General features: G+C 41.2%; 1 protein-coding gene across 1 annotated transcript in view; it reads right to left on the bottom strand.

Annotated features, from left to right (window-relative positions):
* Nucleotides 1-2469: 2469 nt before the first annotated feature.
* The window catches only part of aldh1a3 (aldehyde dehydrogenase 1 family, member A3), a 141903-nt gene continuing 118543 nt past the window's right edge, over nucleotides 2470-25829 (bottom strand). The window contains exons 12-13 of the mRNA XM_060853368.1: nucleotides 15630-15704; nucleotides 2470-2751 (exon numbers count right to left, since the gene is read on the bottom strand). Of these exons, the coding sequence (XP_060709351.1) occupies nucleotides 2679-2751; nucleotides 15630-15704 (148 nt within the window). The 3' untranslated portion in view covers nucleotides 2470-2678. The remainder of the gene's footprint in view (nucleotides 2752-15629; nucleotides 15705-25829) is intronic.

Below are 25829 nucleotides of genomic sequence, written 5' to 3'. Positions count from 1 at the left end.
CAACCCATCGATAATTTTACTCAAACATTTTGCTTAAAAGTAGGTCTCAAAAATGACTTCTATACAATACATTGGGAAGTTGTAATCTGTGCAGACTGTTTTCTCAATTTGAAAAAGCTGGACGGAGATAGAAGTAAAACTACCCACAAAAAAAAGCCTTTTCACTCTCGGCTAATCACAATGTGGAATAAACCGGTTGGGAAAACACTGAGGGGAGTAACACCAATGGAGTCATGAGATATTGGATTTGTTCCTGTGAAGGATAATGAAGAAGTGAATGATATCATGAGAAGGTCATTTAATAGGATTGAGGCAGATGGAAAACCAATTTAGTTGAAATATATGTTCAGTTGATAGGATTGAAGGGTCAATTGAGTATATGCGAGATTAAGGTCATAGTGTGGGGTTCACTAACATGCAGAGAGAAAATGGTCACTGTATTGGGTTCATCCTTGTTTTCCTAATACATCTTTTTCATTCTAAATGATCTTCTTTCAGTGTTAGATATTTTGCAAACAATTTGTTTAGAGTTATGACAAACTGTGGTGCAGTGAATACTGCAGATGCTGAGATTAGATTCAAGATTAGAGTGGTGCTCTAAAGGCACAGCAGGTCAGGCAGCATCCGACGAGCAGGAAAATCAATGTTTTGGGCAAAAGCTTTTCATCAGGGATTCTTTCATTGTTATATATTTTGAATCAACCTGTTTCAATATGCGATGACACACCTCTGGAGCAGGCAGGACTCAGACGTAGGCCACAAGTACAACTGTGCCACAAGAGTTGTTTCACTATTAATCACCTTTCTTCAATCATACATTAATGACTTGGCAAAATCAGTTCAACAAATTTGCTGATGGTAAACCATGTGATGACTGTAAAGGAGATGGACAGCAGATGGGCTTTTAATGCAAGAACTGCAGTATAATGCATGATGGAGCACATTAAACATGCATTTATTTTGATTACATTGAAGAATTAAATTGGCAACAACCTCATCCGCTTTGCTTACAAAATAGACCCTTTGAACAGTTGCTTAATTTACTATGATAGAGACTGCGTTCAGCCTGGAAGAAAGACTGCTGACAGGCTGACTTTCTTCTTTGATCTGTACTGTTCTTTCCAGGTACACTGAGAGTTCCCCATGCAACGTAAATGTTACTATGGAAAATTAGTTTAATGTTTAAAATACAGAGATGATTCTTACAACCTGAACAATAATTTATAACAAAATGTGACATTGTAATGGACTTCCAGGAGCTCATCAAAACCTGTAAAATTGTCATTTAAACCCTTACAGATATGCATGTCATTTACTTGATAAAATTACGTTCATTCAAAAAATACTTTCAATAACTGAAGCAAAATAGTGTTAATAATTATCAACTTGTGACCTCCACACTGACTGTGAATACAAATTATAACTAGTTAATGAGTAAATCTCCAAAATTGGCAGATGTGGGATGTTTGAGGCATATATGTCTAAATTGAAGGTTTATATATAAAAGATGATTTTATAAATTACGGCACTTGCATTAAACATTGCCTATGATGAATTTGGGCTTTTTTGTTTTTCAGTTGCAGGATGTGGGCATCACTGGCTAGGTGAGCATTCATTGGCAAGACCTAATTGCCCAGAGGGTGGTTAAGAGCCCTGTGGATCTGGGTTCACATGTAGGCCAGACTAGGTAAGGATAGCAGTTTCCTTCTCTAAAGGACCACATCGGCTTTTCATGACAATTGACAATGATTATTATCATTATTCTCTTAATTCCAGATTTTTTTTTAAATCATAGGATTCCCTACAAGAGTGGAAGCAGGCCAATTGGACCATCAAGTCCACACCAATCAGACTCATCCCACTATCCTATCCCCATATTTTCCATGGCTAATCCACTCAGCCTGCACATCTTTGAACTGTGTGAGGAAGCCGGAGCATCCAGAAGAAACACATGCAGACACAGCGAGAATCTACAAACTCCACACAGACAGTCTTCCAAGGGTGGAATTGAACCCGGGTCCCTGGCACTGTGAGGCAGTAGTGCTACCACAGTAATGCCAATGTGCCATCCATTAATTGAATTAATTAAATTCAAATTCCACCATCTGCCTTGGTGGAATTTGAACCCAGAATATCTCCAGAATATTATTTGGGTCTCAGAGTCATTAGTCTAGGGTTATTGCACTTGGCCATTGCCTCTCCATTATAACTGTCAGTAGCTGATTTAATATTTTCCATACGGGATGTTTTTCTGCATTAAAATTATTAATGTTGGTTATCCACCAGTTGAAGGACTGTTCATGGTTAGGGAGTTTGTGTTCAGCCAATACTCTCCCACTGAGTGAAGCTCTTTGTTGAGACTGTGAATCTGTGAAATTGGTGAGTTTATTAATTATACCAGTATGACCTTTCACCAGCCAATAACCAGCACCTGCATGTAGATATAAAGGGAAATTCCTGCAGTCACTGTTATAGCATGCTGTTTATTAGATTGAATCTACAAATTCTAAGTTATAACAAATAAAAATATTTCATTTGTGCAAAGTCAGAAATTATTTCTTAAGAATTTAAGAGCTTTGTCTAGTTAGAAATTCAATTTTGTCAATGTCCATATCCTTATGATTCAGCTCTTCTCCAGTCTGCATCTTGTACCATGTCACTAGCTCTTTTTCATCTGTTTAACTATCATTCTGTGAGATTTTGATGGTGACAGTTTTCACTTCTGTGTATTCCCTCAGTCCATATTCGCCTCTGTGAGAGACAACACAAGGGTCAGTGAGAACCACTAATCCACAGATATCAATTAATACTCTCCCGGTGAAGATCAGCACCTTTTGGACATTTGCAAGGAGGTGACCTGCAAATCCCAACTCCTCACCCCATGCACTAAGGCAATAACATTCTTTATAATGTCCTTAATGAAGCTGTTGTTCCTATAGGGAGAAATGTGCTGTTAATTCACTGGCCTAATTTAAGTGAAGTTGACTCATTTATACCTACAATTGAACAAGGTCCCACTCCCAGCTTGTCCATCCACATAGAATAGTGCTCAAGTCAGTACAAAGGCAAAAAGAGATTCCTGTCCATGTCCTGGCAGGAGAATACCACTTTATTTAAATATTTCAACTGCTACTCTGAGAAGCTAAGGCTTTTGTATAAAGCTACACTGATCTCTCTACCAGTTACTCAGCAGGCAACTGGTGTAAATGTTTGCCAAAACCATGCTTGCATTTATCATGTTCAGCCTGGATATTACTGAGGTCAGTGTTCACATCAGAGCACGAAAGTATCAGGAGACGTAAGCCTGCCTAACAAGCTGTCAACCAGCAGTAACAGGAAGCTGATGTAAAAGCTAAATTTTTGTATAAATGTCACTCTGATTACCAGGCTTCGCTGATTTTTTTTGGTTTGTGATAATTGAAAACATTCTGAAAAGCTGATTTAGCCTGTGAACAACTGTCAGAAGCAGTGAACTAACTGGGAGGGACAGCAGACACTGCTCTGAGTCAGAAAGTTGCAAGTACTGAATTTAATAAGTTTAGCAACAAGACAGAACCAGTGGCTGGCCTGCTAAAAATAAATCCACCACAACTACTGCAGAACCTCTGAATGAGGCTGGGGATATTGTACAGAATCTTCAGCTGCATTCCTTACCATGTCACTGGGTAGAATCTGCTGACAAAGTTATAAATCCAATTCAACTTAAAAAGGCAAATGAATTGGTGGGTTCTTTTCACCCACAACATGCTTTGTGCTTGGATTATCATTGTAACTGGGTGATAAGGGACAGCATCTGCCTTGACTTTATTAATTAAATGAATTCTATCCGCAATATTTCTGGACCCAACATTATAATCTTCATACTTCAAATGGGAAATTGACATACTAAGGATGCTGAATATTGGAATTAAAACTAGGAAATACTGGAAGTACTCTGGTGAGGCAGGACAGCTAACAATTTAAACTAACAACCTTTCATCTAAACTAAAAGGTCCTTGAACTGGAGCATTAACTGTTTTCTCTCTGAAGATGCTGCCAGACCTGCTGAGTTCTCCAGCATTTCCTGTTTTTGCTTCGCTAGGGTCTGGGATTCAAGCCTTAAAGAGCTTGAAATATAAAAACAGACTGGAAAGCTTGGGTATGTTTTTCACTGGAGTGTAGGGGGTTGAAGGGTGACCATATTGAGTTTTATAAAATCATGAGGAGCATAGATAAGGTGAATGACAAGGGTCTTTCCCCTACAGTTTAAAAGTAGGGCACATATTTTTAAGGTGAGAGGAGAAAGATTTAAAAAGGACACGAAGGGCAACTTTTTTACACAGAGAGCAGTTGATGTGTAGGATGAACTGCCAGAGAAAGTGGTGAATGCAGGTACAATTATAAATTCATGAATACAAAAGATTTGGAGGGATACAGACCAAGCTCAGGCAGGTGGGACTGGGTAAGTTTGGGAACACGGTCAGCTTGGACTGATTAAACTGCAGGGTCGACTTCCATGCTGTATGGCTATTTGAGCCAAGTTTCTGTGATGCAGATTTCCCCTTTTGTAATGTCAGCTTGATTCTGCTGTCAAGTCTGGGGGATTTCCAGGAATCTGCCACAGTGATATCATCATCAAAAAGCATACAGAGCCAGTAACATTGAATTATTCTCATAGACAGCTTGGAAAATAAACTAGGAAATAAAACCTAGTCAATGTATTCACTTTTAATATAAACTAAATTTAATCAGAAAATGAAGTACATGCTTGAGTTATCCAGATTGGATTAGGGTAGAAACTGATACTTCATTAACAATCTACAAAAAATTCTATCTATGGATTTTTAAAATCACAATGAAGAAACTTGCCATTCCACACATATAAAATTATTTGGGCCATTGAGCGTGCTTAGCAGTAATTTGATGGGCTGCATGGTCTCTCCTTGCTATAATAGTGTCATAGTTAAAAGATAAGTTACTGTTAAAAATCCAGAATACTTCATTTGATAAGGTGTAGTTTTCTCAAGCATTGTTATAGAATGATTAGAAGTTCTCAACGTTGAAAGGTCTTGAGGGGAAAGAGAAGCAGCTTTCCTCTGGGGTAGCCTGGAATTACAGAGAGCCCACACTATGGATTGCATGTACAATGATAAATGTGAAGACTGGGGAAGTTACTGCCAGGTTTGGAAACCACAAAATCCAGGCCTTACTTGGGCCACAGAACCTTAAATGAGCTTAACATTATGAAGGGTGGCAAATGGAAGGCTGGTCAATAGTCCATTCAAATCATCAAGTCTTCAGGTAACAATGTTTTGCATGAAAGTTTTAGCAGCAGATGGACTGAGATAGGTGCAGAGTCTGGCCATGTTATAGATGTGCAATTAGCAGCACAACTCCAATTTAATCCCAGGGAGAGGATTGGAGTTTATGCAGGGACTAAAAACAATGGCTTTCATCTTCTCAATTCAGGTGGAAGAAGTTTCTGCTCCGATAATTCTGATTATCCAACACATAATGTATAAATTAGTGACAGTGGCTGAATCGTGAGATATGGTGGGTGATAGACCTGAATGTTGTCAGCATAAGTGTGCAATTTAAACCGAAAGAACTGCAGATGCTGAAAATCATAAACAAAGACAGAAATTGCTGGAAAAGCTCGGCAGGTCTGGCAGCATCTGTGGAGACAAATTAGAGTCAACATTTTGGGTTGAGTGACCCTTCCTCAGAACACATCACCTTCCCCCTTCCTCCCGGTGTGAGTGAAAAGATCTAACGCTTTCTTGTGATCTGGACTTCAGATCTTGCGTCCCGTCTGTACTTTTCCCAAACAGTCTGTGTCAAACAGTCTGCCTTTTTTGTAGGGGGAGGTGATGGCATTGTAAAGTTCTTGGATTAGTAATCCAGGACATGTGTTACCTGGGATTGAACGTTTGCCCAGACAGGCCGCTCAAAATAATGAACTTACGATGGTAAATAATGAATCTAACATGGAGTTACAAAAGATGGACAATGATGGACAATGGAGAAAGTGAAGACTGCAGATGCTGGAGATCAGAGTCAAGAGTGTGGTGCTGGAAAAGCACAGCAGGTCAGGCAGCATCAAAGGAGCAGGAGAATCGACGTTTCGGGTTGGAGTCCTTCATTAGTGGGTGGCACAGTGGTTAGCACTGCTGCCTCACAGCGCCTGAGACCCGGGTTCAATTCCCAACTCAGGCGACTGACTGTGTGGAGTTTGCATGTTCTCCCCGTGTCTGCGTGGGTTTCCTCTGGTGCTCCAGTTTCCTCCCACAGTCCAAAGATGTGCGGGTCAGGTGAATTGGCCATGCTAAATTGCCCGTAGTGTTAGGTAAGGGATAAATGTAGGGGTATGGGTGGGTTGCGCTTTGGCGGGTCGGTGTGGACTTGTTGGGCCGAAGGGCCTGTTTCCACACTGTAAGTCTAATCTAATCAGGAATGTTTTAATCAGGAATGATTAAAACATGCTGGGAAATGGAACCCAGCCTTGACCAAAGTGACTGTGCGAATCTACATGCTGCAGAATCTAGACAAGCTGCAGCTGTCCACAAACACTTTGCAAACAAACCTGGTAGCTGCAGACCCTACAATGCACACACAAGTTTGGATTTGAATGGGTCAACAGAATGTCAAGCGTGGGAAAATCAGAAACATTAATGTGTGCATCAGATACAGAGACACCTCACACCCTTAGGTGGAGGCGTCTACGTGCACCCAGCACCTCTGGACCATTCTGCCATCAGTGTGCTGGTGTCCTGGTTGGGTCAGATCGATCAGTTTGATTGAACCTGATCAATCCATTGGAAGATACTCAAGACCCTCCTGAAAGGTTAAAAATCACACAACACCAGGTCATAGTCCAACAGATTTAATTGGAAGCACACTAGCTTTCGGAGCGACGCTCCTTCATCAGGTGATAATGGAGGGCTCGGTGCTAACACAGACTTTATAGCAAAAATTTACAGTGTGATGTAACTGAAATTATACATTAAAAAATTGATTGTCTGTTAAGCTTTTCATCTGTTAGAATACATTGATAGTTTCACTTCTTTCATGTGTAAATCACAAAACCTTTTTTTTAAAAAGTTGCATTCTCGGGTTAGCTAGTGTGCTTCCAATTAAACCTGTTGGGCTATAACCTGGTGTTGTGTGATTTTTAACTTTGTACACCCCAGTCCTTCACCGGCATCTCCAAATCACTCCTAAAAGGTCACTTCGGAGTACAACATCACCCTCAGGAACGGTAACTGGAGTGCGGCAACTTGAGAATTACCACCGATAAAGAAGACACTGCTGAAACCATCGGAAGAAGACCAGATGACAACACCACATGGAGACCAGCCAAGTTCTAGTCTGGTGGCATATAATCATCCAAAGTTAATCGGACATAGAATAGTACAGCACGGTACAGTCCCTTCAGCTCTCAAAGTTACGCTGACCTTTTATTCTACTCTAAAATCAGACTAACCAAAAATCCTACATTGTACTACCATTCATGTGCCTATTCAAGAGTCGCTTAAATCTCCCTAACGTATCTTACTCAACTACCACCACTGGCAGTGCATTCCACGCACCCACCACTCTGTGTAAAGAACATCTCCCCTAAACCTTCCTCCAAACACCTTAAAATCATGTCGACTCGTGATAGCCATTTCTGACCTAGGAAAAAGTCTCTGGCTGTCCACTTTATCTATGCCACTCATCATCTTGCACACGTCTATCAAGTTACCTCTCATTCTTCTTAGCTCCCTCAACCTTTCTTCATAAGACATGCCCTCCAGTTCAGGCAGCATCCTGGTAAATCTCCTCTGCACCTTCTTTAAAGCTTCCACGTTCTTCATATAATTAAGTTAAAAATCATACAACACCAGGTTATAGTCCATGAATTTTATTTGGAGGCATTAGCTTTCAAAGCACTGTTTCTTCATCAGGTGGTTGTGAAGCAGGACTATGAGACAGAATTTATAGCAAAAAATTACAATGACACATTGAACAAACCTAGATTGTTAAGTCTTTCATCTTTTGGAATGGATTTGCAGGCTTTGGTTCTTTAATGTATAAATCCCAGAACTTCTTTTCAGTCATATTCTCAAGCTAATTTAAGTTTTTGTTAACAAAAGATGACAATGCCTTAAAGGTGTGATTCTAAAAGATGAAAGACTTAACAAAATAGGTTTGTTCAATGTATCATTGTACCACTGTAATCTTTTTCTATAAATTCAGTGTCTTATGGTCCTGCTTCACAACCACCTAATGAAGGACCGACGCTCCGAAAGCTAGTGCCTCCAATTAAACCTGTTGGACTATAACATGGTGTTGTGTGATTTTTAACTTTGTACACCCTTGTCCAATACTGGTTCTTCCAAATCATTCCTGTAATGAGGTGACCAGAAATGAACACAGTATTCCAAGTTAAATTAAAGCATAAAATAGATTTGCTGTGTTTATTGTTAGTTCAAAGTTATTTGTTGTTCCAATATTAATTCTGTTAAATAAACAAATATTATTGTTTTACCATTAGTAAGAGTCGACTACAATTCTTTTGCTAGATATAAAAGTTTAAACACACTGTGTGGCAGGCACAACAAAAGCCACTAGTAGGTTGGGGAGTTTGAATTCAATAAAAATTTGGAATTGCAAATCTAACCATTGTTGCGAAAAAAGCAAACCCATCTGTTTCACTGGTGTCTTTCAGGGAAGAAAAACTGCCATCCTGACCTAGTCTGGCCTACATGTGACTCCAGATCCAATGAAATGTAGTTGACTCTTAATTGCCCTCTAAAATAGCCTAACAAGCCATTCACGTGTCAACCATTAGAAAGACTCAAAAAACAAATGGAATCCAATGAACCACCCGGTATTGACAAGACACCATAAGTGACAATGGCCAGCACAGCTGTGTTGATCCTGCAAAACCCTCTTTACTAACCTTTGGGACTGATGTCTAAATCGGGAGAACTGTCTCACAGACTAGTGAAGCATCTGCTGGACATTATCTGTTAAGTATGATTCCATAACACATATGATGTCCTAGACATCTGCATCACCATCCTGGATCTATTCTGTCCTGCTAGCAGGACAGACCCAGCAGAGGTGGGAACACAGTGATATACAGTTGGGAGGGAGTTGTCCGGGAAGTCCTTAACACTGACCCCAGAACCCATGAAGCGTCATGGCTTCAGGTTAAACGTAGGTAAGAAAACCGCCTAAGTATCACTACGTCCTGCCTCCTCCTCCTCCCCCTCAGATGATAAATCAAACTTCTTCCAACTAACGTTCAAAATGGTGAGCAAGAATGTAGAACGTACTTTGATTTCAATGTTACCACCAACAGTGACTCAGCAGCAGCACTGCTGATCAAGTTGACCAAGTCCTAAAAGACTTTTGCTACACTGGGTCTGTAACAGATGATGAGGGAACCAACAAGAGGGAAAAAACATACTTAGCCTCATCTTCACCAATCTACCTGCCTCAGATGTATCTGTCCATGATAATATTGGCAAGAGTGACCATGTATAGTCTTTGTGGAGACAAAGTCCTGCCTTCATGTTGACAATTGGTGTTTGGAACTATCACAGTGCTAAATTGGAATGGACCTAACAACTCGAGAGTTTGCATCCATGAGGCTCTGTGTGCCATCAGAATCACTAACACAATGTGCAACCTCATGGCCCAGCATATCCCCCACTCAACAATTATCATCAAGCCAGTGGATCAAATCATGGACAATGATGGAGGGCATGCTAGGAGCAGCACCAGACAGACCCAAAATTGGATGTCAACCTGTTGAAGCTACAAAGTATAACAACTTGGATGCTAAACAGTACAGGCAGTAGATAATGGGCAATACAGTGGCTCAGTGATTAGCACTGCTACCTCACAGTGTCAGGGACCTGGGCTTGATTTCAGCCTTGAGTGAAGGTCTGTGTGGAGTTTGCACATTCTCCCCGTGTCTGTGCGGGTTTCCTCCGGGTGGCTCCGGTTTCCACTCGCAATCTAAAGATATGTTGGTTAGGTGAATTAGCCATGCTAAAGTGCCCATAGTGTTGAGGAATGTGTAGGTTTGGTGCATTAGTCAGGGGTAAATGTAGAGTAATAGGGTAGGGGGATAGGTTCAGGAGGGTTACTCTTCAGGAAGGTCGGTGTGGACTTGTTGGGCCAAATGGCCTGTTTCTACATTGTAGGGATTTTATGAATATTCTATGAAAATGATGGACAAAGCAAAGTGATTCCACTGCAAACAGATTAGATCTGAACTCTGCAATGCTGCCATATCGATTTGTGAAAGGTGGTCGACAATTAAGCAACTTATTGGAGGAGGAGACTCCACAAATAGAGTCATAGAGACGTATGCTGACAAATGTGTTGCTGGAAAAGCGCAGCAGGTCAGGCAGCATCCAAGGAGCAGGAGAATCGACGTTTCGGGCATAAGCCCTTCTCGATTCTCCTGCTCCTTGGATGCTGCCTGACCTGCTGCGCTTTTCCAGCAACACATTTTTCAGTTCTGATCTCCAGCATGTGCAGTCCTCACTTTCTCCTCATAGAGATGTATAGCATGGAAACAGACCTTTCAGTCCAACTCATCCATGCTGATCAGATATTATAAATTAATTAATCTCATTTGCCAGCATTTGGCCCATATCCCTCTAAACCTTCAGACTTGCACACACATCCAGATGCCTTTTAAATGTTGTAATTGTACCATCCTCTGGCAGCTCGTTCCATACATACATGACCTTCTGCATGAAAAGGTTGCCCTTTAGGTCCCTTTTAAATCTTTCCCCTCTCACCTTAAACGTATGCCCTCTAGTTTTGGACTCCCATATTCAACTTATTCATGCTCCTTGTGTTTTTATAAACTTCTATAATGTCACCCCACAGCCTCCGATGCTCCACGGAAAATAGCTCCAGCCTGTTCAGCCTCCTTATAGCTCAAACTCTCCAAACCTGGCAACATACTTGTAAATTTTTTCTGAACCCTTTCAAGTTTCACAACATCATTATAATAGCAGAGAGACCAGAATTGCATGCAGTGTTGCAAAGGTGGCTTAACCAATATCCTGTAAAGCCATGACATAACCTCTCAACTCCTATACTCAATGCTCTGACCAATAAAGGCAAGCGTACAAAATGCCTTCTTCACTATCCTACTTACCTGCGACTCCACTTTCAAGGAATTAGGAACCTGAACTCCAGGTCTTTTTGCTTGGCAATACTCCCCAGGATTTTACTATTAATATATAAGGTAAAAACAATGACTGCAGATGCTGGAAACCAGATTCTGGATTAATGGTGCTGAAAGAGTACAACAGTTCAGGCAGCATCCGAGAAGCAGTAAAATAGACGTTTCGGGCAAAAGCCCTTCATCAGGAATACAGCTGTTAAGTATTAAGTATATAAGTCCTGCTCTCATTTGCCCTATCAAAATGCAGCACCTCAGATTTATCTATATCCCCATTCTCACTGGGGGTGCCTAATACATTCGTGCAAAAGAAAAGGCTGAAGCATTAGCAGCAAATTCTGCAAGAAGTGTTGAATGAATGAACCATCTCGACCTCCTGCAGATGTTCCCAGCATCACAGCGACCAGTCCTCAGCCAAATTGATTCATCACAATGTCAGGGAGGAGGTACGAGATTTTGCAAAGGGTATGGGCTGTGACATTCCTGCAACAGAAATGAACACTTCTGCTCTAGAATTTGGTGCTCCCCTCTCCCTAAAGCTGGTTCTGATTGTTGGAGATTGGTTATCTCAGTTCCAAGACATCTCTGCAGGAGATCTTCAGGGTATTGTCCAAGTCAGAACCATCATCAGCTACTTCATTAGTGATATTTGCTCCATCATAAGTTCAGAAATGGGGATGTTCACTGATGATTGCACAATGTTCAATACCATTCACAACTCCTCAGATACTAAAGCAGTCCATGTTCAAATACAGCAATATCTGAAAAACATCTAGGTTTGATCTGACAAGTGGTAAGCAATGACCATCTCCAATAAGTCAGAATTTAACCTTGGGCCCTTGCCATTCAATGGCATTGACATTCACTCCCTTCACTGTCAAAGTTCAGTTGCACCATTTACAAGATGTGTTGCAGAAAGTCACCAACGTTTCTTAGGCAGGAGCTTCCAAAACACAATCACTTCCATTTAGAAGAGCAAGGGCAGCAGATACAGGAACTCACCATATGCAAGTTTACCTCAAGTCACTGTTGGAAATATATCACTGTTCCTTCAGTGTTGCCCGATCAGAATGCTAGAACTCCCTACTTGCTGGCATTCTGGGCGCATCTACACTAAATGGATTGCTGTGGCTCAAGAAGTTCACTCACCACCACCTTCTCAAGGGAAGGTAAGGGTGGGCATAAATGCTGAACCAACCAGGGGTAGCCACATAACACAAACAGATTTTTTAAAATTGTGAATGAGTGTGTATATATTTCTATTTTTGAAGGGGCAAAGTTTAGGTTTCATAGTAGTAGATTAGAAATCCTTCCTTTTCTCTGCTAGTTTTTAAAGTTAATTATATTTATTGTAACAACTTATTTTCTGGTATAACCTGGTATAAATTGCTTTTGGTCTTGAATAGCTATCGGTCAGTTAAATTGAATACATCTTTGGTAATGTATTTGGAGTTATACATTTTGAAAAGCTTTAGAATGGTTGGACCTGGTTATTGGTGCACTCCTCCCTAATAAATTGTGACAGATTGGATAGATCGGTGGGGGCGTGGGAGGGTGGGTGCAGTGCCACTCAGCTGGATAACAGCAGAGGACTGATGGAGGAGGATGGTATTCTCACTGTGTCAAAGATTGCCTACAAAATCAGAAGGATAACTAGAGAATATTAACCTTTGTCACGGGCTCACAGAATGCTCTTTGTGACTTTGATAGCAGACATTCAGTGAATTCCAAACCTATCTCTGAAATCAGAGTTGGTGCATCCTGTGCAATGGCTTATCTTCCTGTCCCTAACAAATTACTTCCCAACTTTCCCAAGTCCAATGGAATGGCCACATGTACGTATCCTTAATCCCTTTCCCCTTCCTCCAAAATCTGCATTTACTGCATCATCAGCTTTCAAGCTCAGTTGTGCCCTCAGCTTTCTTGCCTGTCCCACCTCACTTTTGCCCATTGGTGTCTCTGATGACCTGGAACAGAGCTCACTGGATTAAGACAGACAAGGAAGCTAGGCAAGGGAGGAATGGTAATGAAACTCAAAGACGCCAATAATAACTAATGAAATTTTTGGTCAATTTACAACAACTTACTAAGAGCACAAGCAGGTAACAGGAAATGATATGCTGGAGTTGGAATCTCTGAGCTGCTCCAGTCACATTCCTACCACAAATTGCAGGGATCTGAGCTGATCACATTCCATTCGCTCAGTGTGGAATCTCCCTGATTCAGGCACGTGATTTGAAGATGGAACTAGGAAATTTGGAGACGAGGCTGTTGAGCCAGTTGTCTGATATGTCCAAGCCTCAGTGTGATTTTGCTAGGAGGTGAGAGTGAGAGATCACTGCAATCATGGGTGACTAATTTAAAATGTTTAAGGTAAGAGATGTCACTAGGAGCAAACAAGGTCACTGTTGAGAGGCTGAAGCCAGGTAGATCCTTGCCAGCAGAGGGCTGGGGATCAATGAGGACTGTTTCAGTTGATCCCCCCCCTCTGACTGGGAACCCACCTACTGTCTTTAATTTGGTGGAGAGGTAGCCAGTTAGGAGATTACTTTCTGGAATGGGTGGAAGGTACAGGAGGTGGTAACTGGAAATGGCCATGACCTGCAACCATTTTACAAGTGGGTAAGGTTATATCTTGAGCTTGAGCTGCAATAAGACCCCAATATCCTAAAGTTTCTCTGTCAGCTTTCTATTCGATCTTAGGGCTCACAATCCTGAACAAGATGTGGAGGAGCCAATGTTGGACTGGGGGTGGACAAAGTTAAAAGCCACACAACACCAGGTTATAGCCCAAAAAGTTTATTTGGAAGCAATAGCTTTTGGAGCACTGCTCCTTCATCATGTAGCTTTGGAAGAGGATCATAAGACACAGAATTAATAGTAAAGGCTTACAGAATCATGCAACTGAAATGATATATTGAACAAACCCAGATTGCTGTTAAGTCTTTCATCTTTTAGAATGGTTTGCAAATTTTGGTTCATTAATGGTAAATCCCCAAATTCTTTTAAGTCACATTCTTGAGATAACAAAGTTTTGTAAAAAAAGGGTTAAATCTCAGCTCAGGCAATGCATTAAAGGTGTGAGATTAGAATCTGTCTGTATCCCAATCTTGAGTCAGACTGGTTCTATTTCCTAAGTAGGGATTTATAAAATATTACATGGATTGACTGCCTGCAGATTGTGCGTTTTTTGAGCAAAATAGAATATATCTGCAATTATAATTCTGCAAATTTGCCCCGAGACTGATGTGTGTGTGTGTGTGTGTGTGTGTGCGCGCGCGTGTCCATGAGAGAGAGAGAGAGTGTGTGAGTGTGTGCATGTGAGTATGTGTATGTGAGTGTGAATGCGCGTGAAAGAGTGTGTGTTTGCGTGTATGTATTTGGTAAAGTGTGTGTGAGTGTTACAGAGTATATGCCTGTGACAGAGTGTGTCTGTGGATGTGAGTGTGAGGGTATTTGTGTTTGTGTATGAGAGAGAGCTTGTGTATGAGACATGGTCTGTGTGAGTGTGTGAGTAAGAGTGGGCGTGTACGTGTGCTTGTGTGTGTGTGTGTATGAGAGAGTGTATCTTGTAATAGGGTTACCTGTAGTGTGACATGAACCCAAGGTCCTAGTTGAGGCCATACTTATGTGTTCTGAACTTGGCCATGTAATATTTCATAAATTCCTACTTTGGAAATAGAACCAATCTGACTCAAGATTGGAATACATACAGACTCAGCAGTGGACTTGCCAACATCAAGGGCATTTAAATAGTCATTAGATAAACATATGGATGATAATGGAATAGTGTAGGTTAGGTGAGCTTTAGATTGGTTCTACAGATTGGTGCAACATCAAGGGCCGAAGGGCCTGTACTGCGTTGTAATGTTGTATGTTCTATGACTCTAACCTCACACATTTAATGCATTGTCTGAGCTGTGGTGTCACCTTATTTTATGAAACCTTAAGTTATCTCAAGAATGTGACTTACATCTTAATGAACCGAAACCTGCAACCCATTCTGAAAGACGAAAGACTTAACAGCAATCTAGGTTAATGCAATATATTATTTCATATGTATGACACTGTAATCTTTTGCTATAAATTCTGTGTCTTCCAAAGCTATGTGATGAAAGAGCAGTGCTCTGAAAGCTAGTGCTTCCAAATGAACCTATTGGACAATAACCTGGTGTTGTGTGATTTTTAACTTATTCTTGAACAATTATAACCCATAGCCTCACATCTTCACTTTGATTCAGTTCAAACAGATCGATCCAGTAAACAACAATGAAGAAGAGGAGTAATTGGAGACGGTAGTAGTTGGTACATCTTGAACCATATCAGCTAAGTATGGTAACAAAATAGAGAGAAAATAATTCAAAACACTCAGCATGCATTGAGAGAGGAACCAGTTAATCCCAAATCTCCCCAAACAACATTCCCAACATTAATGTGAATATTAAATGCTTACAGTTCTCTTCCATTTCCAGACATTTTGAAACCTCCAAAAGGTGCCTGAGCATGAAGAGCATTGTAGCAATTAATCCTGTAAAACAAAACAGAAATTACATTAAACTTTCTATGGCCCACTGAAGGACTCAATTGATAGGAGAGGACAGTTCGCCATCTCCTGGCCAGAGCTCTGAAGTACAGTAAATAACCAAGCATCTTTTTCAACTGCAGCAGCTCCACTTTGTGTGGTTTTTCCTTCAGTCCTCTGCTCAGACCCTCACAACCCTCAACTCCCTTGTTGATCAAAAATCTGTATAATTCAAATGTATTTACTGAGCCAGCCTTCACTCTTCCCTGTGGAAAGATAATCCCATAAATTTAGGATCCCAAATGTTAGAGCAGGCTTGAAGGGCTGCCGGAATCACATCTGCTTGTTTTTATTTAGAATGTGAAATTTCTTTGCTACTTTAGCAATCCTGATAACATGGAATAGCATTTTTATTAAACTGGACAAAATAATTTCATATCGATGTGTTGACAAGTTAGTTGTAAGATAATATGGCATTTTTAGTGTCAGATAGATTCATACACATTCAGCAACATTACACAATTAATACTTCAATATGGATTGCTTATCAAATATTCTGTTTCATTTTACATAAGCAAAAGCTAATTTTTTTTCTAATGTCCTTTTAGACTTTTGGTAATTGCATACATGTGAGGTGGCATGGTGGCTCAGTGGTTAGCACCGCTGCCTCAGAGCACTAGGGGCCCAGGTTTGATTCCAGCCTCGGGTGACTGTGTGGAGTTTGCACGTTCTCCCTGTGTCTGTGCAGGTTTGCTCCAGTTTCCTCCCACAATCCAAAGATGTTCAGGTTAGATGAATTGGCCATGCTAAATTGCCTGTAGTGTTCAGGATGTGTAGGTTAGGTGCATTAGTCAGGGGTAAGTGTAGAGTAATAGGGTAGGGATATGGGTTAGGGTGGGATACTGTTCAGAGGGTCAGTGTGGACTTGTTTCCATACTGTAGGGATTCTATGATTGACAGTCGCTGTAATTAATTCATTTGATGTTTACAATGTGATCATAAGTTGGAAACAGGTTAACCTAATACCCACACTGAAATGGATTGACACATTGTTAAAGTGCAGAAGTACAAAATACATTTGTCCTAATGTATTTTACTGAATCTCTGTACACTTTAACTTGGAGAATGGCAGAAAATTTGTTTCATAACCTTGTGCATTGTTTCTATTTAAAAATTCATCTAATACTTTCTTAAATGTCACAGTTGAACTTCCACCAAATGTCCAGACCCTAATGAATCACTGAATGAAAAAGTCATTTCTTCCCTATCACCCTTGTTTACTTTGAACATCACTTTAAATCTATGCCGTCTCATTCTTGTTCATTATACAAGTAAGAATTCTAACATTCTATAGATTCTTGAATGATTCCTGCAGATTGAAAGGATGGAAATGCTATTCAAGATGGGAGCAAGGTGGAAAGGAAGGGAACTACAGACCTGTTCGCCTCTGATCAGTAGTTGCGGAATATGCTGGAATCTATTATAAAGGACCAGATAAATAGATGCTTGGATGACAGTAATAATTAGCGTGGTTTTGTGAATGGGCAATCATGTTTAATAAACTTGCTGGAAACTTTCAAAATCATTTACAACAAAATTGATAAAGGAAAGTTAATGTACATAGTACATTAATGGGGTGGCACAGTGGCTCAGTGGTTAGCACTGCTGCCACACAGTGCCAGGGTCCTGGGTTCAATTCCAGCCTCAGGCAACTCTGTGTAAAGTTTGCACATTCTCCCCGTGTCTGTGTGGGTTTCCTCCGGGTGCTCTGGTTTCCTCCCACAGTCCAAAGATGTGCAGGTCAGGTGGATTGGCCATGCTAAATTGTCCGTAGTGTTAGGTGCATTAGTCGGAGGAAAATGGGCCTAGGTGGGTTACTCTTTGGAGGGTCTGTGTGGACTTGCTGGGCTGAAGGGCCTGTTTTCAAACTTAGGGAATCTAATAGTATACTTACATTTTCAGAAGACCTTTGAGAAAGTACCCCACTGAAAACTGTTTAGAAAATTAAAGCTGATCGAATGGGAGATAATGCACTGCCATTGATTAATGATTGACTAACACACAAAAAACATTGGCAGGCTGTAATTAATGGGTCTTGCAAGATTCAGTCCATATTTACAAAATATATAAATGTTTCGGAGGTGGGGACCAAAAAAGTATTTCTACATTTGCAGAAGTCACAAAGGTAAGTGAGAATGCATTGTGTGATTAAGATATAAAGCAGCTTCAGAAGGATTAGGTCAGGCTTAGTGAATGGGCAAGAGCATGGCAGGTGCAAAAATGTGAGGTTATCCAATTTAGGAGAAACAGTCTTCAGGTAATTTCTTTAATGGAAAGAAGTTGGAATATGTAGACGTAAAAGCGACCAAGATGTCTGTGAAGGGCTTATGCCCGAAACGTCGATTCTCCTGTTCCTTGGATGCTGCCTGACCTGCTGCGCTTTTCCAGCAACACATTTTCAGGTCTGTGTTGATAAGTCAATGAAGACTTACATGCAAATGTAGCAAGCTTTTGAGAATGTCAATGGAATGTTTCGAGTTACTGTGAAAGGACTCATGTTCAGAAGTCTTGAAACTTTACTACAATTGAATTGGTTAGACCACACATGGAATATTGTGCATTTTTTGGTCTCAGAAAAGATATTTCCACAGAGGGAGTGCAATAAATGTTTACCAACCTGTTCCCAGGATAGCAGGACTCTGTTATGAAGAGTGGTTGGGCAAACTAGATGAGTATTCTCTTAAGTTTTGAAGAATGAGAAATGAACTGATTGAAACCTACGACATATTTAAAACAAGGGCAGAAGTTGCTGGAAAGACTTGGATGGTCTGATGGTATCTGTAAAGTGAGGCTGGAGTTGATATTTTGGATCTAGTGACCCTTCTACAGAACGTTCTGTGGAGGGGTCACTGGGTCCAGGGTGTTGGCTCTGCTTTCTCTCCTAGGATACTGCCGGACTTGCTGAGGTCCTCCAGAAATTCTGTTTTTGTTTCAGATTTCTAGCATCTGCAATTCTTTGTTTTAAAATAATGAAAGGGATAGGCAGGTAAGCTGTTTCCCCTGGTTAGGTAGTCTAAAATCAGAGTGCAAAATTTAAAAAAGGAAGATGTCACTTAAGTCTGAGAAATGCAGACCTTATTTTCACAACTACTGACTCAGTTGTCTTTTGATAAAATGATAATTTCAGGGCAGATAGTTTTACTTTTTCTATATTGATGTCCTAGACTTCCCTCAATCTGTGGTCAGGTGATCATGGCAGCTATTTTAGCCAATATCTGTTCTTTTATGTTGTTTTGAAAACATTTTAGTCCATGAAATGCCTCTGGTATAGTAATCAAATGGTGGCCAGTGAAATCTGATAGTCTTTATTTACAACTATCATAACAAATATCTTTAAAGTTTTTATTAATTTCTTCTTTGGTATGACACAATCTTCATTTTAATGATTAGAAAATGGAAGGTAATTGGTGCAACTTATTCCTTGGCTTGCTTTTTATGAGAATTTTTTCCCTAGGGTGGGAGAGTTCAGAACTAGCAGGCATAGGTTTATGGTGAGAGGGGAAAGATTTAAAAGGGACCTAAAGGTCAACTTTTTCATGCGGAGGTTGGTGTGTGTATGGAATGAGTTGCCAGAGGAGGTGGTGGAGGCTGGTACAATTAAAACATTCAGAAGGCATCTGGATGGGTACATGAAGGGTCTAGAGGGATATGGGCCATGTGCTAGCAAATAGGACTAGATTAATTTAGGATATCTGGTCAGCGTGGAGGAGTTGGACTGAAGAGTCTGTTTCTGAGCTGTACATCTCTGTGACTCTATGACTCTGAGAAAAGAAATTCCATCTCACCTCGATCTTAAATGAGAGACCTCTTTTTAATTTGTGCCCCTTAGTTCCATACATCTGTATATGGGGAAATATTCAATGTCTCCCCTAACAAATGTATTCGGAATAATTAACGTTTCAACAAATTCACTTCCCATCCTTCTAAACTCCAAAATGTATTGATTCAACCTGCTTAAACTTTCCTCATAAGCTTCATCCCAGGAATCACCGAGTACCTTCTCTAATTTGTCACCAATACAAGATCATCTCTCTTTATGTAAGGAGATGAAAATTATACACAGTACTCCTGCATTCTCATGAGTGCTCTGTACTGGTGTAGCTAGACTTCCCTGTTTTTATACTCCATCATTGCCGAGCTGGGAATTTGTGTTGCAGACGTTTCGTCCCCTGTCTAGGTGTCATCCTCAGTGCTTGGGAGCCTCCTGTGAAGCGCTTCTGTGATGTTTTCTCCGGCATTTATAGGGATTTGTATCTGCTGCTTCAGTTTTCAGGTCGAGCTGTCCGCTGCAGTGGCCGGTATATTGGGTCCAGGTCGATGTGCTTATTGATTGAATCTGTGGATGAATGCCATGCCTCTAGGAATTCCTGGCTGTTCTCTGTTTGGCTTGTCCTATAATAGTAGTGTTGTCCCAGTCGAACTCATGTTGCTTGTCATCTGAGTGTGTGACTACTAAGGATAGCTGGTCATGTCATTTCGTGGCTAGTTGGTGTTCATGGATGCGGATCATTAGCTGTCTTCCTGTTTGTCCTATGTAGTGTTTTGTGCAGTCCTTGCATAGGATTTTATACACTACATTGGTTTAGTTCAGGCTGGGTATCGGGTCCTTCGTCCTGGTGAGTTGTTGTCTGAGAGTGACTGTTGGTTTGTGTGCTGTTATGAGTCCTAGTGGTCGCAGTGGTCTGGCTGTCAATTCGGAAATGCTCTTGATGTATGGTAGTGTGGCTAGTCCTTTGGCTTGCGGCATGTCCTCGTTCCGTTGTCTTTCCCTTAAGCATCTGTTGATGAAATTGCACGGGTATCCGTTTTTGGCGAATATATTGTATAGGTGTTCTTCTTCCTCTTTTTGCAGTTCTGGTGTGCTGCAGTGTGTTGTGGCCCTTTTGAATAGTGTCTTGATGCAACTTCTTTTGTGTGTGTTGGGGTGGTTGCTTTCGTAGTTCAGGACTTGGTCTGTGTGTGTGGCTTTCCTGTATACCTTTGTGGTGAATTCTCCGTTAGGTGTTCGCTGTACCATCACGTCTAGAAATGGGAGTTGGTTGTCCTTTTCTTCCTCTCTAGTGAATCGGATTCCTGTGAGTGTGGCGTTGATGACCGGGTGTGGTTCTCTATTTCTGTGTTTTTAATGATTACGAAGGTGTCATCCACATATCTGACCCGAGTTGGGGTTGAATTTGTGTTCTAATCTTTGTATTACCGCTTCTGCTATGAGTCCAGAGATGGGTGAGTCCATGGGTGTGCCATTGATTTGATCATATATTTGGTGGTTGAATGTGAAGTGTGTTGTGAGGCACAGGTCCAGTAGTTTGAGTATGCAGTCTTTGTTGATAGGTTCCCCGTCTTGTTGTCTGTATGTCCAGCAAGTTGGCTATTGTTTCTCTGGTTAGGGTTTTGTCGATAGAGGTGAACAGTGCCGTTACATCGAATGAGACTATGGTTTCTTCCTTATCTATGTGTATATTTCTGATGATGTCCAAGAATTCCTGTGTTGATTGTATAGAGTGTCTGGATCCGCTGATCAGGTGTTTCAGTTTCTGCTGTAGTTCTTTGGCCAGTTTGTGTGATGGTGTCCCTGGTAGTGATACTATGGGTCTGAGTGGGATGTCTGGTTTGTGCACTTTAGGTAGTCCATAGAATCGGGGCGGGGGGTGGGGGGGGGGGGGGTGGGGGATGTTGTTGCTTTCAGGTTTCATTCAAACCTGGTTATCTGTCCGTTTTTTTGTAGGTTCCTCAGTGTGTTGTTTATCCTATTGGTGAACCGTGGGGTGGGGTCAAACTCCCTCTTTTGGTAGGTGTTGGTATCTGCAAGTAGTTGTTGCGCTTTTTGGATGTTTTTTGTTTTGTCCAGGATGACCGTCATTCTACCTTTGTCTGCTGGTAGCATGATTATGTTCTTATCGTTTCTTAGTGATTTTAGTGCTTCCCTCTCCTTGGTGTTGAGGTTATGTGTTTGTCTTTTCCCTATTATCAGTGATACGATACTTTGTCTCACTGATTGTTGTGTCTCTTCTGTCAGTCCATTGTTCTTGAGTGTGCATTCTAGTGCTGCTAGGAAGTCTGCTGTCTTGGCAGCCCTGTGGTTGTGGTTGAGTCCCTTGGCCAGTATTGTTCTTTCCATGTCTGTGAGCTGTCTGTGGGAGAGGTTTTTAACCCAGGTGTGTGTTGTGGTGTCCTCTTCGTTGTGTGTTAGTTTGGCCATTTTTTCTTTTAGTGCCCTTTTTTTGCAGTGTGTGGTCCTGTTCTGTCCTATGGTGACAGCCTGTTCTATGGTCCGGGTCCATTCCTGATTGGTGTTTGAAATTAACGATTTTTGGCACGCAATTTTTTGTCTGTATTTGTGAAGTCTGTTGTGAGCGTCTGCAATCATTACCTGGATCATCCTGAATCCATTCTGTCTGGCTGTGTCCCTGGCTTGTGGGTTGTTGACTGGTGGTCCTGTATCTGACACATGGTGGAAGGATTTGATTCTTTCAGCATTCATGCAGGAACCGGAGTTGTTCATATGTGGCGCTTAGGCGGTTGGCACAGGATTCCCATTTCCTGGCTTGTCTTAGTGTCTCTCGCCCGTAGGTGTTCAAAGTGCTTGGGACCCTCCTGTGAAGTGCTTCTGTGATGCTTCCTCCGGCATTTACAGAAGCGCTTCACAGGAGGCTCCCAAGCACTGAGGATGTCACCTAGACAGGGGACGAAACATCTGCAACACAAATTCCCAGCTTGGCGAACAGAACCACAACAATGAGCACCCGAGCTACAAATCTTCTCACAAACGTATACTCCATCAGCCCAACCCTTGCAATAAAGACCGACATTCCATTTGCATTCCGATATATATATACTGACATGCTTTTTTTTGTAATTTATGTCCAAAGATATTGATGTAGATCCTCTGTATTGCAGCATTCTGCAGTCTCATTTCTTTTATATAATATTCATTTTTTGTTCAAGAAGGGGAGTAGAGACGACCCTGGTAATTATAGACCAGTGAGCCTTTCTTTGGTTGTTGGTAAAGAATTGGAAAAGCTTATAAGAGATAGATTTATAATCATCTTGAAGGGAATAAGTTGATTAGGGATAGTCAACATGGTTTTGTGAAGGGTAGGTCGTGCCTCACGAACCTTACTGAGTTCTTTGAAAAGGTGACCAAACAGAGGTGGATGAGGGTAAAGCCATTGATGTGGTGTACATGAATTTCAGTAAGGCATTTGATAATGTTCTCCATGGTAGGCTATTGCACAAAATACGGAGGCATGAGATTGAGGGTGATATAGCGGTTTGGACCAGAAATTGGCTAGCTGAAAGAAGACAGAGAGTGGTGGTTGATGGGAAATATTCATCCTGGAGTTCAGTCACTATTGGTGTACCGCAAGGAGCTGTTTTGGGTCCACTGCTATTTGTCATTTTTATAAATGACCTAGGTGAGGTTGTAGAAGGGTGTGTTAGTAAATTTGTGGATGACACTAAGGTCAGTGGAGTTGTGGATAGTACTGAAGGATGTTGTAGGCTACAGAGGGACTTAGATAAGCTGCAGAGCTGGGCTGAGAGGTGGCAAGTGGAGTTTAATGTGGAAAAGTGTGAGGTGATTCACTTTGGAAGGAGCAAGCTAAAGGTATTAGAATCTTCCAGATCATTGGGGAAGGATCCACAGGCCCTGATTTGTAAGGGATTCAAGATTATGTTTTTGTCAAGACTTTTCTGTGGCTGTGGTCCACAAGAGGAAGACCTTTGATGAAGTAATGAAGAGATTGAGGGTTCTGGATATTCAATACTCCACAAGGTACCAGCTGTGCTCCGTTTTAGTCACAAAGGGTCCGTGCATGTGTTTGACTCATCAGAAAAAGCAAAGAACACTTTGGACACTTTGAAATAGACTGAATGGTCGAAGTAACATGAAGAATAATGGTTCTCTTTTCTTTCCTCTTATTTTATCCTTTCTTTTTCCTTATTCTTTCTTTTTATAATTATATTCTGGAAAGTGTTGTTGGATTTTTTTTCCAGTGATAATTGGAGGTTAGTGTATGGGGGGGGGGGGGGTTGAAATGCCATTTTTAATTTCTTTGTTCATAATATTTGTGTCTTTTATCCTTCGCCTGGATGTTGGGTGCAGCTCCAGACAGAAGGAGCTATGGAGGTGTATGTGGGTAGTGCACCCTATTGGCAGGGGGAGAGTCTTCCATCAAGTGTTTTTTGTATGTTGTAATTGGTTTAGTTTATTGGTCTATAGTAGGTGTAGTTTTGGATCAAAATTGGCTAGCTGAAAAGAAGACAGAGGATGGTGGTTGGTGGGAAATGTTCATCCTGGAGTTCAGTTAGTAGTGTTCAGGATCTGTTTTGGGTCCACTGCTGTTCATTCTTATAAACGACCTGGATGAGGGTGAAGAAGGATGGCTTAGTAAATTTACAGATGACACTAAAATCGGTACAGTTGTGGATAGTGCCAAAGGATGTTGTACTGGTGATTCACTTTGGAAGGAGCAACAGGAATGTAGAGTACTGGGCAAATGGTAAGATTCCTGGCAGTGCAGATGAGCAGAGATCTTGGTATCCATGTACATAGATCCCTCAAAGTTGCCACCCAAGTCGATAGGGCTGTTAAAAAGGCATAAGGTGTGTTGGCTTTTATTAGCAGAGGGATCGAGTTTTGGAACCATGAGGTCATGCTGCAGTTGTACAAAACTCAGGTGCGACCGCACTTGGAGTTTGCGTGCAGAACTATATTGCATTCTGGTCACTGCATTAAAGGAAATATGTGGAAGCTTTGGATAGGGTTAAGAGGAGATTTACTAGGATGTTGCCTGGTATGGAGGGAAGGCTGTATGAGGAAAGGTTGAGGGACTTGAGGCTGTTTGCATTCAAGAGAAGAAGGTTGAGAGGTGACTTAATTGAAACATGTAAGATAATCAGAGGGTCAGACGGGTGGATAGTGAGAGCCTTTCTCCTAGGATAGTGATGGCTAGCAGAAGGAAGCATAGCTTCAAATTGTGGGGTGATAGATATAGGACAGTTGTCAGAGGTAGTGTTTCTACTCAGAGAGTAGTAGCGGGATGGAATGCACTGCCTGCAACAGTTGTAGATTTGCCAACTTTAAGGGCATTTAAATGGTCATTGGATAGGCATATGGACGAGAATGGAAAATTGGAGGTTAGATGGGCTTCAGATTGGTTTCAGAGGGTGGTGCAACATTGAGGACCGAAGGGCCTGTAGACACTGTAATGTTCTCTGTTCTATCTTCTATGTTCATCCTGACAAAAATGAACAACCTCACAATTTCCTACATCATAGTTGATTTGCCAGTTTTTTTCCTGACTTGCTTAACCTATCCATATCTCTTTGCAGACATTTTGTATACAGCACAAAACTTGCTTTCCTACTGACGATCTGCAAAGTTTGCTACAATTCAGTTGGTACCTTCCTCTAGGTCATTAATAGATAGCGTGTGAATAATTGAGGCCCCAGCATCAATCCCTGCTGCACTCCACTAGTTACAGCTACCAACCTAAAAATGATCATTTTTCCTGCCTCTCATTTTCCTGTTAGTTCCTGAGGAGATGATGGTCCAGTGGTATTATTGCTGGGTGATTAATCCAGAGACCCACATAATGTTCTGGGGACCTGGGATCAAATCCTGCCATGGCATTTATTTAATTTGAATTCAATAAGTATCTGGAATTAAGAGTCTAATGATGACTATGAAACCATTGTCGATTGTTGGAAAAAATCCATCTGGTTCACTAATGTCCTTCAGGGAAGGAAATCTGCCATCCTTATCTGGTCTGGCCTAGCTGTGGCTTCAGACCAACATGATGTGGTTGACACTTAATTCCCCTCTGGGCAATTAGGAATTAGATTAGATTAGACTTCCTACAGTGTGTCGCAGCAGTGCTAATCACTGAGACACCATGCCCACCCCATGGGTAATAAAAGGTAGCTTAGCCAGTAATGCCAACATCCCATGAGTAAATAGAAAGCAATCCTCTCACCTTGCTGACATATCAGAGCTAATATCATATCCTTTTCTCTTGCCCCAGTAAGAAAATATTAGTTGGAAATTAATGTGTACAGTAACCTTTTGTA

Source organism: Hemiscyllium ocellatum, chromosome 39, assembly GCF_020745735.1.
Source record: "Hemiscyllium ocellatum isolate sHemOce1 chromosome 39, sHemOce1.pat.X.cur, whole genome shotgun sequence".
NCBI classification, from domain to species: domain Eukaryota; kingdom Metazoa; phylum Chordata; class Chondrichthyes; order Orectolobiformes; family Hemiscylliidae; genus Hemiscyllium; species Hemiscyllium ocellatum.
The sequence above is the reverse complement of the archived record's forward strand: the minus strand, read 5'-3'. Positions and strand labels throughout refer to the sequence as shown.